Genomic DNA, 21,240 nt, shown 5'->3' on the forward strand with positions numbered 1-21,240 from the left:
CGCCCGCTCATTAAGGAAATAAAATTTTTGGAAGAAAAAGGAATTAAAATTTTAACAAATCAAGGTGAAAAACATGTTTATTTTGTGTTGGGTCTCATCCAAGGAGATAACCTTGGCTTACATGGTCTTTTAGGCTTTACTGAATCGTATTATGCAACTTATTATTGTCGATTTTGTAAAATGGACAAAAATACATGTCAACATACCATTGTTTTATCCCCTGAATTGACTCGAACTGTACAAAACTACGAGACAGACCTTAAAACAAACAATATTACGCTAACAGGTATACGAGAAAAATGTGTATTTAATTCAGCTTCATTCCATGCCGTAGAAAATTTTTCTGTCGACGAAATGCATGACTTTAGAGAAGGGATAGCTCATGATGATTTAATAGAAATTTTAAGTGCAATTACTTCACAAAATAGTGAATATTATGAGTTTTCTGTATCGGAATTGAATGAAAGATTAGCAGTTTTTGATTATGGGCCTATTGATTCCCTAAACAAACCTCCATTTATTAGAGATGACGATTTGAGCAAAAATAATAAATTAAAAATGACAGCTTCAGAGTTAACCACGTTTGTTAGATTATTGGGAATAATCATTGCAGATTTAGTGTCGAAAGATAACCCTTACTGGCAATTATATGTTATTTTGCGAGAAATATTTGATTTTATTTTAGCTAAAAAAATTACAAATGATCAAATAAATGCATTTGATACCACTGTAATCAGACACTGGAAGCTGTATAAGGAATTGACCGGTAAATCTATGAAACCAAAGGGCCATATTTCTCTTCACTACAAGAAAACGTGTGAAGAAAGTGGTCCTTGCTCACATTTATCATCAATCAGAGCTGAATCTAAGCATACAAATTTAACAGTACCGGCATCAATTAATAAATCTCACGTAAATATTTGTAAATCTATCGCGATAAAGCACCAACTAAATTTAAATTATCGTTTTTTGACAAATAGATCTATTACAGATGAAAAAATTACTGGTATTAAAATGAAAATTGATTCTAAAACATGGTCGAAGTATAATTGTTCAAATGAAGCATTAAATAATTCCAAAAAAAGTTTTTTTCGATGGGTAGAATATAAAAGTATTAAATATACCCAAAATATGGTTCTACTTACTGGAACGAAAGATCTCTGCCCAACATTTGCTTTAATTGAATTGATCATCAGTCTTCATGATCGTAATGAATTAGTTTTTGCATGCAAAAGTATTGACCTATTAGGGTTTAATGAACATGTATGGGCATACGAAGTAAAAACCGATGAGAAAATTATATTTGTCAATGTTAAAGACTTACTTGACCCATTTCCTCTCTACATTTATACCTCAGTTAATAATGAAAATTTCATTGTTTTAAAATATCATGTTTGTTAACTTTTAAAAAATACGTATTGTACTATAATTAATTGTTAGATATGTTTGTATGTATGTTTATATATTTATTAGTATTGAACTTACAATAAATGTTGTGTAAAACAAAAATTATTAAATTAATATAAAAGTAACTCAGAAAACTTTGTTCACCATTACTCTGTAGATTCTAATCCATGTTTCATAAATAAATAAACAATTTCCGGAACGTCGACATTGATAATCAGATGATAATTTTTTTTTTAATATGCCATACAGCATATTTTTAATTATTTTTACTATTTTCCAAGTTCCCGAAATTGATTATGTAATGATTATATAATTGTCTACAATTTTTATCTGAAAAATAACTATCTGTCTAAATTGAGCTAAGTATCACGTTTACAACTAAAATTAATAGGGGGGCCTGGGACACGAAGGCCCCCCTAAGCCGATTTTTCCTTTTTGTGGCTTTAAACCATCAAATATATTTACTTTCCATCTATTTCGAACAAATCAGTCGAAATTTTGCAAAAAATCGAAGAAAAACCATTTTTTTTCTGGGACACAACGGCCCCCTCCCCAAAAATTCATATAAAAAAATTTTTTTGAGGGGGGCCGTCGTGCTCCAGGGGGGCTTTCGTGCCCCTAGTTCCTCTACTGACTATCAGCCTTAGAAATGTATCAGATGGAAAAAATTCTATGCGTACTCTCTAAACATGAATTAGTCAAAATGTACTTGAATAAGTGAATATTTACTATTTACAAGTGCCAATCAAACCACTTTGAATCACTAGTGGTTCGATTGGCACTTGGAAAAAGTGAATATTCATTTATTCAAGTGAATTTTCACAAATTTATGTTTCGAGAGTATTCAAAAAAATTTCCTTAGCACATACTATTTGTTAAAACAGCAACTTCACTTTACTTACCACAACAAATGTTACTTTGTTACGTTAACCAAGATAGTTTTGTTATCATAACAAATAGCTGCGTAATCCTGACTTTGGTTATGATAGCAAATTTTTTTTTTCAGTGTGTGAGCAACACTTTCATCCAGGTTGTGCGCACGATTATATAAAAAACAGGCAAAAATCAGATTGCTGCAGAAATCAGCTAAACCATCTTCTAGAAAATCTCGATACAAAATTAAAGAGACCAGTGTCGCTAAAATCTACTAGCTTCAACGCCTCCTCAGTTTCTAGCTTCAAGTCAGCAAGCTCTTCTCCTCTTGAACGTACATTCAAAGCTCGTGGATCAATCTCGTCCTTAAAGTCTCCGATAACACCAGCTTCTCCATTATCTCCAAGTGATAATTCAGTTTTTCTATCATCTGTCATCTCACCGACAATGTAAAACTTACCTTTAAATTGGTCCGAAAAATCGGTTGATGAAAAACTGACACTTTTAATGGAGAAACTTTGTCACACAGAACTCTTAAGTAACCAAAAACTTGAGGACTTAAATACGAGATTATGTGAAGTTCAAGACTCGCAAAAAGCTGCTGCGGTTAACTTAGCAGATTTAGCAGTTAATGTTAAAACAAATGCCGAGTCCATTTCTCAAATTAGTTCAGACCTTAAAAATTTAACTAAAACTAGAGAAGCTAATATGGATTCTGTCCATAAAAGATTATGTACCCTTGAGAAGTCAGCTCCTGTTCCATCTACCTCTTTACAGACGTCAAGTAATACCACGGAATTAGTTATTTCAGGTATTCCTGATGCAGTGGCGAAGGATTTAACACCAGATGACATTACAGCTGCAGTTTTCAAGAATCTAGAGTTTCCAAATCTACTTAATAGTGTCTTAAGTTCCCGTAAAGTTGAAATCAAAAATAAGCAGCTACGAAATCAAAATAAGCCTTTATTACACTCTTATATCGTCTCTATGATGTCGACTCCAGTGCGAAATTTCATTATTGATAAGAAACGGAAAACAGGTAATCGCTTAGTTAAAGAGGTTTTTCCTACTCGAGTCGATATGGCTTTTCGGGGATCTGTTTATGTTAACGAATTTTTGTCTCCTGAAACGCATAGACTGCTACTAAAAACTAAGGAGGAAGCCAAAGTCAAGAGGTTTAAGTTTGTTTGGGCTAGATATGGGCAAGTCTTTGCAAAAAAGAATGAAGATTCGGAAAGACTTATGATAAATTGTGAAGCTGATCTCACCAAACTAGATTAACAGTCAACTGATTCAACTAATAGCTCAACTAAAAATATATCTTCATCACTAAATGTACTTAGTCTAAATATAAATAGCCTTGTTGGCCATATTGCTCAATTCTTAAATTTGATTAATGATACTCAACCAGATATTATTATCCTTGTTGAAACGTGGTTAAAACCCTTTCACGATAACAGTATTTTTTCACTGAATGGCTACAATATTGTTCGAAGAGATCGAACCCTAAAACATGCAGATACTGGCTGTTACATCCAGGGAGGTGGAGTGGCCTGTCTTGTCCGCGAGTCCTTAAAAGTCAAGGTTTTACATATTTCAACTTCTGATTATTTAAACCAACCAGAATATTTAATAGCCGATGTCACTTTATCCTCTGGATCTCACCTCTTATTATCCTGCATTTACAGAAGACCGAAAGGGCTATTTCTCAACGAATTCTTTGACATTTTTTCAAGATTTGCTCCAAATTTCAACAATATAATCATAGCTGGTGATTTAAATTGTAATTTGTTGGATGATAGTTATACTGCAAGGCACCTGAAAGACTTTATTCTTGAATCGTCATTGTTCTGCGTACCTTACGGAGCTACTTTTCAAAAAAATAACTATGATTCTTGGTTGGATGTCATCCTGCTTGACAGTGATAGTAAATTAGTTTCTTTTGCTAAATCCGATTCTCCGTTCATTGATGGCCATGACTATTTATTTTGTAAATATAAATTAAATTGTTCAAAACCAGCATCAAAGAAAATTACCTTTAGAAACCTAAAAAATTGTGATCATCAAGCTCTTTCAAGAACTTTGATGAACACTTTAAGAATTGATAATGCTGTACTAGAGAATTCGGATCCAAATGAGTTGCTGATTATCTTCAAATCTGGTGTTCTATCTTCTCTGGATTTGTTTGCACCAGAAATCACTAAGAAGATAGTCCGTCATAGTAATCCCTGGCTTACAAAAGAATTAAAAGTGAAGTGCAAAGAATACTTAAAAACTATTCTTTCAAATCTCTCATATGGTTCATCTATTTGGAGTAAGCTTAAACATCTTGGACTAATTAAGTCTAACCCTTCTTCACCGCTAAACTTTTTTGATGCTCTTGAATTGAATGAGTATTACGCAAATATAGTAAGAAAACATCCACCTTGCAGTAAAAATTTTGTTAATTTGCTGCCGATGGACTATTCAAGACAAGTAAAGTGTTTATTCAAGTGGACCATGATTGACATTGTAGATGTTACTAAGGCACTGCATATTACTCTTTCACTAGTCTAAAGGAAAAAGTCCTGATGGATTAGATTTAAGATGGTTACGGGATCACCTTCCACAAATTTCACTGTTTCTTACTGCATTATTTAATAGATCTCTTGATACTGGAATATTCCCTGACATTTGGAAAGTTATTTTTATTATACCTTTGAATAAAAAACTTCACCGCCTAGATCCCCATCAGATACCCGACCTGTTGCAAATTTATCCCATCTGGCCAAAGTGTTTGAAAGAATCATTGCAAATCAAGTGATAACCTATCTGGAGGATAATGAGTTACTCGACCCTTTTCAATCTGGATTTAGGAAACATCACAGCACACAATCAGCATTACTGAGGCTCACTGATGATATTAGGCAGGCGATGGACAAGAATAAACTTACCATAATAGTCTTATTTGATTTGAGTAAGGCTTTTGACTATGTTGACCCCAAGATCATACTGATTGCGTTATTTGAGCTTGGTTTTTCAATGGAAACAATTATCTGGTTTTTCTCCTACTTATCAAATCGCTCTCAGTCAATACTGAATAATCTTGGGACTCCAATTCAGCTCCATAGAACTTCATCTGGTGTTCCTCAAGATTCTGTGCTTGGTCCAATCCTGTTTTTAATTGTCATGAATTCTGTTGTCAGATGGCTAGTGTATTGTAACCATGGTCTGTTTGCTGATGACAAATATATTTATCTACACTTCTTTATGTATCAACTACAAGAGGCAGTCAGACAGGTCAACATTGATGCACAATCAGTTGCGGATTGGGCAAGGAAGCATGGCTTAGAGATAAACTTGTCCAAGACCAAAGCAATGATCTCGGGTTCAAATAGCAAGCTGAAACAATTGAGTAATTTTGATCTGCCACCTATTATTATAGATGGTGTCATAATTCCATATGTTGATACTACCAAGTGCTTGGGATTACACATCAGTAGGAACCTAAGTTGGAATCATCATGTCAAGCTAGTGGTTAGCAAAATTAATTCAGCCTTGCATTCTCTCAAGGTTCGGAAGAACATTTTCTCAACTGACATCAGGAAATTGTTAGTATCATCAACCATCTTACCACTTGTTGATTATTGTTCCATCGTATTAGTAGACTCAACATCTGAAAATGACTTGAAACTTCAACGTGCAATAAATTGCTCAATTAGATTCATTTTTAATCTTAGAAAAGATGAGCATATAACACCTTATCAACGAGAATTGGGATGGCTCACTGTGAAATATCGTAGAATGTACTTCATAAGTTGTTACTTCTTTAAGCTACTTCAAGTTGGTAAACCCAAATACCTGCGAGATTCTTTTGTTGAGGAGACCGAAGTCAGACGTTCAGATAGGTTAGCAGCCAAAGAACACTCTCTTTACGCGTTTCCGCATTTTGCTACGACCTTCATGGAGCGGTCATTCCATATGAGTGTAATACGATTGTGGGAGGAACTACCTGAAGAGATTGTCAACTCATCTAGTCTTGAAGTGTTCAAAAATAAAATTTTTAACCATTTGTTCAATTTGGATTATTAATTATGTTATTATAAAGTGATAAGTTCTCTGAAAATTACTGTTAGATTCGAAGTGTTAAATTCTCCAACTTTGTACTTTTATCAGCTGTTATTAATTGAATAATTTATTGAGTTTGTTAGTTGAATCAGATAAAATTAATATAAATTTTTATACTAGATTTTTATTCTAGTTTATGTACTTATATAATTTTGCTATTATTATTGTATTTGTAAATCATATTGTATTTAAAATTGCCATTTGGCTTGTGCCTTGGCATGAATAAATCATCAATCAAATCAAATCTCTCTCTCTCTCTCTCTCTCTCTCTCTCTCTCTCTCTCTCTCTCTCTAAATATATAATAATAAGTAATATATAATAAGTAATATATATAAATAAGTATAAATATATACTGTTTTTATCAAAGTCTTGTGGATCCCGGAATAAGTTATCTAAAAACTGTCAGCATTGATGAGGTTAAGCTTTGTGCTTTGTATACAGAACAGCATATACTATTTGGCTAAGTTACCATCAATTGATGTTAATAATGCTGTGCTGGCAAATATCTTGAGTAACTGCCTTGTAATTATTTCTAAAAATTGTTTTTTTTCTGTTATGCCGCTGGTCTCTGATATTTGTACTAAATGCAAAAAACCTGTAAAAGCGCCAAGTGCTTGTGATAAGTGTGGACAACTTTTCCATCCAGCTTGTGCGCGGGAATTTATAAAGAATAAACCTACTTCAAATTGTTGTACTAAAAAATTCAACTCTTTGTTAGAAAGTATAGACGGAAGATCTGACGGACTTCGATTGGCAACTTATAACAGATCAACTTCTGTGAAATCAACTAACTCGAGTATATCTTCGGTTTCAAGCTTCAGGTCGGTAAATTCCTCTCCAGTTGATCGTAGGTCTGTGGCTCGTAGCTCAACTTCGTCTTTCAAGTCTCTAACTACGCCGACTACATTACTATCGCCCAGTGCTGATACAGTTTTCTCATTTCCTATTGCATCTACATCAATGGAGCAATTACCGGCTAACTGGGTGGATAAATCACTTGATGAAAAGATGACAAGCTTGATGGAGCAATTCTTGTTATCAAATTTAAACGTTAACAAGAAATTTGAGGATCTTGGCTCCCAGATTAATGACCTTAAAAATCACAAGAAGCTACTGCAGTAAGCTTGGGTGAAATGTCCAGACAGGTCAAAACAAATGCTGCTTCGATTACTACTCTGAGCTCGGATTTGGGAAAATTGAAAATAGATCGAGAAGCTGAGATGAGTATTGTGAAAGAAAAACTTTCAAATCTTAGTGATTTAATGTCTACAGAAAATAAATCTGTCCAACCTACGTTGAAAGATACCTCTGAACTGGTGATCTCCGGAATTCCTGATTCAGTTCAAAATAGTTTATCACCCGCTGATATTGCGACTGCTGTTTTAAATAGTCTAGAACTTCCTCATTTGGTTGGTGATATTTTGACCACACGTCATCTCAAATTCCGAGGTAAATCAAGTGGTAGCCAGAACAAATCAAATCGCCACTCTTATATTGTTCTCTTGAAATCCTCGCAAGTTCGCGATTATGTGGTTGACAAAAAACGTAAGATGGGCAATTTATTTGCAAGAGCAGCTTTTCCAAATTCTGTTGAGGAAACTTCCAGTGGTGTTATTTACGTCAATGAATTTTTGCTGCCAGAAACTTATCGACTTTTACAGCGAGCTAAAGAGAAAGCTAAAAATAAAAGGTTCAAGTTTGCATGAGCTAGAAACGGGCAAATTTTTGTCAAAAAAGATGAAAATTCTGAAAAACTTGCAATATTTTCTGATTCTGATCTTCTTAAAATCGATTGACAAATCTCAAATTCAATTCATAAAAACAGCTCATTACAGGGAAGTTCTCTACCTCTCAATATACTTAGCCTAAATATAAACAGTATTGTGGGTCACACTGCTCAATTATTGGATCTCGTAAGTCAAAAAAAACCAGACATCATAATCCTTGTTGAAACCTGGTTAAAACCTTCACTGGATAATAGTATTTGTTCATTAGATGATTATACTGTTATACGCCGAGACCGAGTATTAAAACACCCAGATACTGATTGTTATATAAAAGGAGGAGGAGTTGCTTGTCTAGTACACAAATCACTCAAGGTCAAAGTATTATATATCTCAACATCAGATTACCTAAACCAACCAGAATTCTTGATAGTTAATATTACCTTAATCACTGGATCACAACTATTATTGTCATGTATATATCGCAGACCGAAAGGTCTCTTTCTTACTGAGTTTTTTGATATCTTTTATAAATTAGCACCGAATTTCAACAATATCATTATAACTGGAGATTTAAATTGTAACTTGTTAGAATATACTTACACTGCAAATCATCTGAGAGACTTTATAACTGAGGCATCGTTGTATTGTGTACCCTATGGAGCTATATTCCATAAAAATAATTGTGATTCCTGGCTAGATGTAATTTTGCTGGATAGTGCTTCTAAACTAGTCTCCTATGTGAAATCTGATTCTCCATATATTGATGGTCATGAATACTTGTTCTGTCAGTATGATCTGAATAACCCAAAGCCTGCACCAAAGATTATAACTTACAGAAACCTAAGATCATGCGATTATCAAGCCCTATCGACTTCGCTAATGAATTCTTTAAAAGTTGAAAATTCTGTGCTTGAAAATTCTGATCCAAATATTTTACTGTCTATTTTTAAAACTGAAATTCTGTCATCTTTAGATTTGCATGCACCCTTACTTACAAGTAAGGTCTCTCGTCGTAGTAATCCTTGGTTTACTAGAGAGCTGAAGGCTAAGTGTAAAGAACGTGATGAAATCTACAAAAAAGCAAAAAGATGTAAGGATCCAAACTTGATTGCTCTCTTCAGATTAAAAAGAAAGGAATTAAAAATCCAGTTGAATCATGCTCGTGAAGAATACCTCAAAACTGCTCTTTCCAATCTGCCGTATGGTTCAACTGTCTGGAGTAAACTCAAGCACCTTGGTTTAATCAAATCTAATCCCTCGTCACCGTTTAATTTCTTCGATGCTTGTGAATTAAATGAGTATTATGCAAACATAGTTAGGAAACATCAACCGAGTGATGTAAATTTCATAGATAATTTACCTATCGACCATACAAAGAAGGTTGATTGCTCATTTCATTGGACAAAGATTGATATAGTTGATGTTACTAAAGCATTGCATCTCACTCTATCTAAATCAAAAGGGAAGAGCCCTGATGGTCTTGATCTGAGATGGTTGAGAGATCATCTTCCGCAAATCTCAGTCTTTCCCACAGCTTTATTTAACAGATCTCTTGATACCGGTATTTTTCCTGATATTTGGAAGATCGTCTACATAATACCCTTAAACAAGATCACACCACCTAGATCTCCATCAGACACTCGACCGGTTGCAAATTTGTCGCACTTGGCTAAAGCCTTCGAAAGAATTATTGCAAATCAGGTGACATCATATCTGGAAGATAATGAACTTTTGGATCCTTTTCAGTCTGGATTTAGAAAACACCACAGCACGCAAACAGCGTTATTGAAACTCACTGATGATATTCGACAAGCAATGGACAACAGCAAACTTACTGTATTAGTTCGACTTGAGCAAAGCTTGACTATGTAGATTCCAAAAGTATACTGATTGCGCTATTTGAGCTTGGTTGCTCTATGGAAACAATAAATTGGTTCTTCTCTTACTTGTCGGATCGATCTCAGTCAATATTAAACGATCTTGGGACTCCAATTCAACTACTCAAAACGTCATCTGGTGTTCCGCAGGGATCTGTTCTGGGTCCAATCCTATTTCTAATAGTCATGAATTCTGTGGCTCAGCGACTGGTATATTGCAAACATGGATTGTTTGCTGATGACAAATATATATACTCTCACTTCTTTTTCTATCAGCTACATGATGCTATCTGGAGGGTCAACTTGGATACACAATCAGTCGCTGATTGGGCAAGAGACCATGGATTGGAAATCAACCTAGCTAAAACAAAGGCTATGATCTTGGGTTCAAATAGTAAGTTGAAAAAGCTTGAGGACTTGGATCTACCACCAATAGTAATAAATGGTGTCATAATACCCTACGTTAATTGTACCAAGTGCTTAGGCATTCAGCTAAGCAGAAATTTGTCATGGAACTACCACGTCACTCAAATAGTTAGTAAAATGAACTCGGCTCTGCATTGCCTCAAAGTTAGAAAAATATCTTTTCAACTCCTATAAGGAAATTACTAGTATCGGCAACCATTCTACCACTCGTTGACTATTGTTCCGTTGTATTGGTCGACTCAACTTCTGATAACAATTTAAAGCTACAACGTGCAATCAACTGCTCTATCAGATTTATTTTTAATCTCAAAAAAGATGATCACATTTCACCTTTCAGACGCGAATTGGGATGGTTGTCTGTGAAGTATCGCCGAATATACTACATGAGCTGTTATTTCTACAAGTTACTCCAAGTTGAAAAACCCAAGTATTTACGAGATCAATTCACAGAAGACACTGATGTTAGACGCTCTAATAGGCTTGCAGCCAAAAAACATTCTACCTTCAAGCTACCTCATTTTGCTACCACCCATATGGAGCATTCCTTTCTAGTCTCTGCGATTCGTCTGTGGGAAGAATTGCCTGATGAAATTATAAATTCGAGTAGCAATGAAGTATTCAAAAACAAAGTTTTTGACTATTTACTGAACTTAGACAATTAATATAGTGCAATTACACTTTTGGTGGCTGTCTTTATTTAATAATTAAATAGACTATTATATTGTGAAGTGTGGTAAATTATCTTCTTGAATATTAAAATTTTTATGAGTTGAATTTTTAGTTTAGAATTAGTTTAAAATTAGTTTGAAATTATGAATTAGATTAAATTTATAAAATAAGTATGAAATTGTTACATTATGTACTTGCTCTAATAACTCTTTGATTATGTAAAAATGTATATTTTACTATTGTACTTGAAATGTTGCCATCTGGCATCTGCCTTGGCATAATAAAACGAAATCAATCAATCAATCAATCAATCTCTCTCTCTCTCTCTTTCCCCCTCCGATTCCCCAGAGAATATTGATGAAGAATGGAATAAGCCATTGTTTTTTTTATTGACATGACCGTGCTCGAAGAATTTGGATCTGTCATGCGAGCTGAAAAATGCGTGCCGCAGGGAGAATTTTACATTCTTAGAGCTACTATTTTAAAAATAAGGAAACTAGAAAATAGAATACTAGAAAATCAAGCTTGCTTTCACCAACATATTTACTATCGACATTTGAATTTATCTATATTTTTACAAATTGCACTGTAAATTCAAGTGTTTTAAAAGTGACTCCAAATGCTTCTAGATAGAAACAAAACACTTGGATTTACAGTGTGTATTTCTTAATTATTGACATTTTTAAAAATATAGGGTCATCTTGAATTTAAGCTCATCGGAACTGTTCATTTGAGTACACACACGATTTTTTTCATATATTTTATATATATGATATTTTTCATATTTGTGAAATTTATAAAACATATTTAAAGTTCGTGTGTGTATTCAAACGAAAGGTTTCGATAAGTGTAACTCTATGATGAGCTTTTATCGTTAAAAATATCATCAATGCACAAAATACAACTTCATTACTTAATTATTGATATTTATGAAGATATAAGATCATCTTGATCTTTCGCTCATCGAGACCTATCATTTTAATACCCACACGAATTTTTTCAAATATTTTATAAACATTTTTCATATTTGTGAAATATGTAAAATACATAAAAAATATCTGTGGGTATCCAAATGAAAGCTGAATAAAAATTTTTTCGCAGATGCATTGGGAATTTTACTCCATCGGGATCCTGGGTTAATGGGATTATACCCTATCGAAAATCTTGGCTATCGGAATTTAGGCTAACGGTTTCTATTTCATCGGGATTCTTGGTTATCGGAATTATATCCAATCGAAAATCTTGGCTATCGGAATCTTGGTAATCGGAATCTGGGCTATATGAATTCAAGTCATCGGAACCTATGTTATCGGTTGTTTAAGTCATCACTTTCATGGCTATAGAGTTCTACCCAAAAAAAAACTAGCGATTATGACCGTACACGAAATAGCGTTGAACTTCAGCCTGGAGTTTTCACAATTCTTGTCAGCACTCCTTCAGTGAGCTGCAACTCCTCGTCTTCGGATCCTAGTGTAAATTTCCCTCGGTGAGTTATTCTCGACTCGGCGGTGAAAACTATGGTCACCGTCACTCGCATTCTGGATATTGATATAGCCTGTAACCGCGAATCAGCATTAGAAATTATCACAGGTTAAAATTAATTTATGCAAGCTGACATTGGGCCTAGCAAGCAATAAGCGATTGAGTCTTATTGCCTCGTTCCACTTTGTGTCGAGCGAAAAAAAAAATGATTACCTGTGCTAGATGTTTAGTAAATTTGTGTGTCTTCCAGTTAGACTATTCGGTCACAATAATTCTTCCGAATTTTGTCAGTGCGTTTCTCTCTTTACTCTGCCTTCCCCACTCTCTCTTCGCGCCGGCACTTCCACCTTGGGGACTTACTTACTAGTTATAGCTAGAGGAGCGAGTACTTCGAAGCACAGCACCCTGTGATTGGTCAATCAACTAACTAGCGTGGGCCAGGAACCTCGTATTGATAATACGGGGACCATAACGCTCCATTACAACGACGAAGATAAAATTTGGTCTTCCTAAAGTTTAGCAAACTTTTTTCAGTGTATAATGTCGCTAACTTTATCAAACGCCGACTTTGAATGCATTACTATTATCCTGCTATAAATGAGATGAAAATCTTGTTCTCTATGAACTTACTCAACGACAATACAATTTAATTAAAACAGAATTACATGTTAATAGATAAAGGTAATAATAATTGCAATAATAGCAATCATAATACTAACAATAATAACGATGAACAAGTGAGTTTTGAACTATTGTGCGCTGAAGACTAAACGGTGCCAAATTAATAGTTTCATTTACATTTTTGATAAATAAAGTTTGAAGCAATTAGAATAATATCCTTTACTTACGGAAATTTCTAATGGTTGCATTATTTTAATAATTGCTTATTTATTAGATACAAAGTTTAACGTTTTAAAAGTATGATCCAAAAATAATAGATAAAAAAATTCGTTCGGTATCACTTAAAATATAATAAGATCTAGAATAAAATTATATGACTTGTCTTGCAATATAAACGTTTAATAAATAAATAAATACTAAAGGAAAATATTGATGATTATTCGTTACTACGTGTATGTGAGTAAATGTGGTTATATAAAATATTTTTGACTAAAATTTTAAAACATACTATCCTAATGTCAGTATTGTACTTTATGCATACGATAATTTTTGGGTAAACTTAAAAATTTTACGGTACCGTGTCGATCAGGCGGACTAAAGTCTTTAGGAACACTGACGGTAAAGTAGGTGGCGAACACGATAAAACTGCGTTACGCACCTCGTCAATGTCAATTTCCTTGTTCATCAGATACACTGAAATTTATATTTTTTCTAACTAAAATCTGGTTCTGTCCGTTTTCTTACAGATGATGACTTAATAGATGAGAATAGGCCTCGTGATGGTCGTCGAGGACCAAAACGACCACGAACTATATTAACATCAGCACAACGACGTCAATTTAAGGCTTCATTCGAGCTATCTCCAAAACCATGTAGAAAAGTCCGAGAAGCTTTGGCTAAAGACACAGGTCTTAGTGTTCGAGTGGTTCAAGTCTGGTTCCAAAATCAGAGAGCTAAAATGAAAAAACTCCAAAGAAAAGCAAAACCCGATTCCAGCATTGACAAGGAATCTAAAGAAGATCGCAGAACAGATAGTCCACACAGTGATCATAGTAAGTCATATTCATACTTATCAGTCGGTGCACACTGCCAGTAGAATCGAAAAGTTCGGCAAATCCTAATGTGCATGTCTTAAGCATTCATACTTCTAATTTTTCAACAATTTTTTGCTGAACGTAAGAGAAACAGCAAATATTCACTGGGCGTTTTATACAAAAATAAAAAAGATTATAACAATACGGAGTTTATTAAGAATCAATCATCAGATAATGTTTTCATGTATAGTTCAATTTAAAATTCATTCAAATTTTTCCGATAATCTTATTTATTTTCATACGAATTCAACGCTCTTCTGCAATTAAAATCAATTAAAAAAATTAAAAAAAAAAAAACAATAAATAAATACATTATTGGCGGTCACATTAAAAGAATTTCTATAAGTTCAACCATGATCTTTCTTTATGAAAATGGAATTCTTAATCCTTAGCCGCAACACCGGGTAACGAGTTACCCCAAGGTTAGAAAAATCGAGATTCGAGGCTCAAAAATTTTGAAATTAATACAAGTAACTTCTTCCGGTAGTCAACAAATACGAGCTGTGATTCAATCGCACAAAAATATACAAAAATACGTAACGGCGCTTTAAGCGCTCTAGATATCATCATGGGATAAATAATTGCCTGTGTTGTAGTAACCACTGCTTGATATAGATATAAATTTTTAATTTCAATCGAGTAGTTCGTAGCGTCAGTTGACAAAATAAAAATAAGTTTTTGATATTATAATAAAAAAAAATTTTTTTATCTTAGTCGTTACGAAACATCATTTATTTATGCAAAATAATTCAGTTCCATTTTTCTATGAAATTGCTTATTGGACAAATGTTGTGTACATTCAATTTCGGATAACACCGAAGAAATCGGCAACCCTCTTCGAGCTCAAAAATAAAATATTCGCGTCATTTTGAGCTCTTAGAGCTCAAAAAGGTAGCTATTCTGTGCTTATAAGCACTCCGAGCTCAAAAGTCTGATGAAAGTTTATTGGAACACTATTTTTTGAAATTTCAAACTGCAATAACTTTCGAATGGATGAACCGATTCTCATACGATTGGTGGAATTCAATGAAGTTTTTTGAGCATCATAAAGAAGCTTTAAGTTTGAATTGATCGAACCAGAAATTTCGGAGTAATTCCGAAAAAACACTTTTTTCGGTTTTCTTTCGTTCACGATATCTATCGAACATATCAATCAATTTTGACCATATTAGCGGCAATCGACGTGGTTTTACAAGCTTCAAAGCTGATTAGTTAAAAGCGAAATAAAAGCGAGATTTTTCGTAGTTTTTTGAGGTTTTTTTGAGTTTTCTCCAAATTTACCGATCCGAATTGGTTCAAATTTTCAGGAAATCTAAGTTTGATGATGCTCATTGGAACGCCACTAGTTTCGTTCGATTCGGTCGATCCGTTCAAAAGTTATAAGCAGGTCACACACACACACACACACACACACACACACACACACACACACACACACACACACACACACACACACACACACACACACACACACACACACACACACACAGTGACAACATCGCGGGAGTAGTCAGGGAAGCTTCCTAGGACCTCAAAACGTCGAGATTTGATGAAAACTCGATTTTTTCAAAACGGGGTAAAACCAGTAACTTCCCGATTTTTGAAAATCTTCGATTTTTTTAGTGGGAAGTTAAAAAGCGCGTTGTACGTTTGTCCTGGAAATCACCAGTTTCCGTAAAACAAGAATTCTCTTCGTGTGCTGGTAAATAAAATAGGACAAAATGAAAACTTTCAATTTCCCGCTGAGACAATTGACAATTTTCGAAAATTAGGAGATATTGGTTATACCCGGTTTTTCAAAAATCAAATTTTCATCAGATCTTGACGTTTTAAGGTTCTAGGAAGCTCACCTACCGCTTTTTGCCATCGTATATGTATGTATCGTATATGTATCCAGGGTGTCCTGTGAGTCGCGACAATTTTGCAGAGTTAGATAGAAAAAAAAGTCTGAATCGAAAAGCCCTCTACGATTTTTCGATCCGAGGCAAGGATAATGTGAATATTACTATGAATTAATTAAAGTGACCAATCAGGTACGCGCTACAGCGGCAGAATGTCAAATTCGAGAGAGTAGTGTGACGTCTGCTAAAAATTTGAAGTTTTTGTTTTTCTTTTCCTGAAAAATTTTCTTATATTAAATTTTTCTCGTTCATACTTTTAATTTTCAATATCTCAATATTATAATATTGAGATATTATAATATAATATCTCAATATATCTCAATATTAAGATACTTGTTTATTTAAGCGTTCAACATATTTATTAAACATTACAATAACTGTACACTTAAAACTACCTTTTGAGACAAGTAATTCCAACATCTTTAGATTTTTTTGAAAAACGGTTAGACCTCGAGTTTTCGACGAAGAATCATGTCACCCTTATTACCTGTGTTTACCTATGACCTTATTCTAGTAGATGTTAAGTAGTTACTCAATATCACGTGAAACTTACGTGAAATTAAGTCATAATATCGAAACTTCTAGAATTTTCCGTAACCCATTTGTATCGTCCGTTTTCCCGCTACTCGAAATTGATGTCCCTTTATGAGCTCGATAAAAATTATCATTATCAGTCTACGACAATCTTCGACAGTCTCGATGTTCTTGACTTCGACAGTCATTATTGGGCTCCGGGCATTATTTCGATGTTCGAGGTTAAGCTTTTTCTTTGATTTTAAAAGCACTAACGTAATCTGCCATCACTCGAGTATTCTGTTTCCGGTGATTGAGGTACCTCGAACCGATACAGAAGTGAGTCTTGCTCGACAAAACAAGTAAATCTGCAAATAACTGCATCACAGATCAGTCAGTAATTTACATGGTCGGAAACGTAATTAGATTATAGTATAAATCGTTTTTTTTCTTCTTTGAGTGTATTAATTTTTGCGAAAGGCGTTAATTCAAGAATTAATTTCCGCGAGAAAAGTTGATTTCATTTTAAGTTTTCCGCCAAAAAGGGTGCACATTAATAGTCGAGAACCGCGAATTCTAATTTAAAGTAAACTCTTAGTAAAGGTATTTAAAATCGTTACCCAAATATGTTCTACGTTGTCTCAGCAGGTAGTAACGAGTAAATAAAAGGTAACCTATTCATCTATTTTATTTTAATATTTTCTATTGTAACACACATTAGCATTTAATGCATGATTTATGTCTAATTGTCAAAATGCACTAGTTTTTCACCAGAATATACTTAAATAACTTCTAAAATCTTTTCTTTTTTTTTAGTTTACTTAGAGTCACTTCAGATAAATTTCTAAACAATAAAATAGGCTTCTTGAGGCTGAAGTCAGCAAGATTCTAACATCCTTTGAAAATTCTAAATCACTATCTGTAATCATAATAAGATTTGGAAATAATACAGTACATAAACCGCTCTATACTCGTATTAAACAATATAAAAATTAATTTAGTTATCTTATGGAACTCGTGGTTGGGTTTTTAGATTACTTCATACTCTTTACGCCCCATCATAAGCTCCATTCGTGACTGTTGAAGTCAATGACTCATTTTCGTATTACTCTATAGTTCTAATATACAGTATCACATATAGTTTCTATTAAATATACTTACTCTCTATTTTCCTATTTAGTTATGTACAATAAACCGATTCATTCGGACGTGTCATTATAACTCTGCGTAATGTTTATTATCACCAGTTATCCTGAATTCCTAACAGTGACATTAGGTTTACATGAGGGCGAATGTCGAAAATATGAGCCACATGTCCACTCCCTCGTGCAATGTCTATAGCCCTTAAAGCCTATAATAATAGGATTGAGCTGGTCAAAAAATAGAAAATAACAAATGAGTATTAATAACAATAAGTGACCGTGAAAAATAGTTCCTAAGAGATTCAAAATTCTACTTCCAGTCTAAATCAAAATTTAAAAGCTTACATTGATACCTATTCCAATGTAAAGTCTCTGGAACTTAATAATTTTTATTTTTCAAGTCTAACCCTTAGACACGGACGTAATCGCAAAAACTCAAGGAAACTCTTTGTTTTTTTTTCGATAAAAAAATCTCAATTTCGGGGTCTGTGAGAAATTGAGAAAAAATATCGTTACCTGATTTCAAATCAAGCCTCCAGAACTGGGAAAATTTCAAAAATCTACCCCTTCGATACAGAGATAAATCCCCAAACTCATAAAAATTCTGACTACTTTTAAAATAAAAAATTCTAATCTCAATGTCTGTGAGAACATAAAAAAACATATCGATACCGAGTTTCACATCAGCCCCCTGGAACTTGAAAATTTTGATTGACACCATAAGTAGAATTTACAATCTCGTGAAAACTCTTTTTCAAGGTCACTTTTCATTAATATTTAAAATTTTTCGGTCTCAAATTTTAATTTGTAAAGTACGGAGTATTTTTTTTCGTTTTCATTTTTGACCAGCTCAGTCCTATTCTCATGAGTCTTATGAACTGTAGACGTTGCGCGAGTGTGTGGGCTTGCGGCTCATATTCTTGACACTGGCTCTTGCGCTAGCCTACTCTTTCACTCTTCAATTCAGAATTTGTTTCTCTATCTAACATTACAAAATTGTCCGTGACTCACAAGGCACCCTGTATGTGTGTGTGTGAGTATTTTTTTTTTATTTATTTTAATACATTTACGTATTTCAGGCTCAGACGTTTCACCTGGATATGTTGAACTCAAGACGTTAATACTGTTAATATCTTCCTTATATTTATTGTGTTTTGCTATTTTTCTTTCAATGGAACGCAGGTCTGTGAAGATTTCTGGAACATATGTGCTCCAGGCAGCTTTCGATGACAACATAGTTTCTATTAATGATTAGATTATCTGGTTCAGGGTTGCCTCCAGTTATTCTGGCTGAGGATTAAAACGTGGACACACAAAAAAAAAAAACATGCTCTGCATCTAAAGTAACTCTTAGGCAGAACGGGCACTGAAAATCATCGTGCTTGAAGCGGTATAGATACTCGCGAAAGCAGCCATGTCCTGACAACAACTGCATCAGGTAATAGTTGAGCTTACCATGGTTGAGGTTCAGTCAAACGTCGACCTTTGATATAAGACAATGCGTCCACCTACCATTCAATGTGGCATCCCACTGTAATTGCCATTATGCGACGATATGGTGTCGTTATTTTGTTCTAAGCTCTTCAGCACTTACTGTGGTTGACTGCTTTCGATGGTAGAGGTTCCGTCGGTCCTGAGATAGGACTCTAAGAGGCAAAGTTCCGGAAATGTCGCACACTGCTGTCTCAGATATTATGAGGAAGGCACTGGCTACTCTTAGAGCACTCAGACGTTAGACTGATCCAGCCGTTAGATTGATTCATCTCAAGTGCCATAGCTTCAATGGATTTTACATATATGAGCACTGACATGACTGCTAATGAGCAATATCTTTCTGTTCTGCTTTGGGTCTCCAATATTTGGTATCAGCCGTGCTTAGCTAGCTTTGACTGCTGATGCTTTAGCATTCAAGTAATTAACTTGGAGCTTCAACAATGGTTGTGATGTGATTTATTGATCACTGACTTTCAATTTGATGATTTCAATCCCTTTTTGCTGGTAATAAGCACTGCTTCGGTCTTGTCCCGTGATAAAATTGTGACCCAGATGTCGGAAAAAGGGTCTAGAGCGCAGAAGAAGGGACTGAGTCGGAGAGAGAGGGCCGATGGCTAGTGCGGGACAGCTGAGGAGTAGGGCACGGAAGAAGGGACAAGGAGGGGAACAACGGCAGCTACCTACTCTTCGTCATTTATGTTCGCCTGATACTTCAACGGGCGTATTTTCTGTAGAAATTATTAATTAACATTGTAAATAATCCGGTTTTCTTTATTAAGTTGTTGTTTAAGAGTGCAGTATTATTACCCTAATTATTAATTATGATAATTTACCAAAGATGCGTGAAAATATTATTTAGTTAAGTTAGATTGGATTATAAATATTCAATACTATTTTTTGTTAGTTAATATCGTTTTGTTTAAAACAATTAATGTTTAATAGTTTAGTTACCAAGGAAGAATATCTAGACAGTTTAATTATTATTTTAGTTATAAAAGTATTATTTTGTTTACGACGACTATGATTATATTTATTTAGTTGAAATTTATTGAAAGAAAATTAATTTAATTATGTTGAAAACAAATTGTTGTAAATTTATAAAAGAAATTATTCTAAGTCCCAAGCCGATTTAGTATGGGAAAACGGCGAATGGATATAGAATGAAAGAAATGACGATTATTATTTAAAAGAAAAAATATTTATAAACGAAATTATTCTAAGTCCCGAGTAAATTTTAGTATGGGAACGTATTCTGTTGAATTTGTATGTAATCTGTTGATATTTGATTTTCAAAACTCAGAATTTGACGATACGAATGGATATAGAATGAGGGAATTGCCAATTAAATTGCTAGTTTGTAAATAACGTGTAGAGGGCAAAAACGATTATTCTGGTTCGCTGTAAGTGACTTTTGGAAAAACTGATAAAAGCGAAAATTGGCGATCGGAAAAGAGAGTCTTGTGAAAGAGTGTTATTGAGGGAATACTCTTCTACCAATAACAGCTGGAGGGACATTACCTTGGTTCGTCTAGAACACTGGTAAGTACCTTTCGAACTCTCAACAAGATTTTGACTTCCCCGGATTTTTGACCCACTGTCAAAAATCCGGTAGGTAATCACAAGCCGTGTAGGTGGGAGCGGAGAGGACACTCTCCATCCGCTCTCGGGGTAGAGATTTAGGCCCAGGGGTGACGGCTAGTCTCCTGGGAAGTGAGTAACCAGCTTTTGGAATATTAGTTCGCGATTTTGACGCTCACGAGAGTGAGAATGCGTGAGAGTTTGTTTGTACGGACCAGTTTTGATCAAGCCTTGATACGCGTGCGTTGACCGACGTCATTTTTTTTGTATTATTGTCATTAAATTTAGTCGTTGAGGTTTGATAACCAAAAATTGTACTACGATAGTT

General features: G+C 34.3%; 1 protein-coding gene across 1 annotated transcript in view; it reads left to right on the forward strand.

Annotated features, from left to right (window-relative positions):
• Positions 1–21,240, forward strand: part of Lmx1a (LIM homeobox transcription factor 1 alpha) — a 271,702-nt gene that overhangs the window by 175,438 nt on the left and 75,024 nt on the right. The window contains exon 4 of the mRNA XM_074252982.1: positions 13,937–14,242. Coding sequence (XP_074109083.1) covers positions 13,937–14,242 — 306 coding nt within the window. The remainder of the gene's footprint in view (positions 1–13,936; positions 14,243–21,240) is intronic.

Source organism: Cotesia typhae, unplaced genomic scaffold (genome assembly GCF_013202065.1).
Source record: "Cotesia typhae breed Kobodo isofemale line unplaced genomic scaffold, CoteBio_Ctyphae scaffold_121, whole genome shotgun sequence".
In the NCBI taxonomy this organism is placed as follows: domain Eukaryota; kingdom Metazoa; phylum Arthropoda; class Insecta; order Hymenoptera; family Braconidae; genus Cotesia; species Cotesia typhae.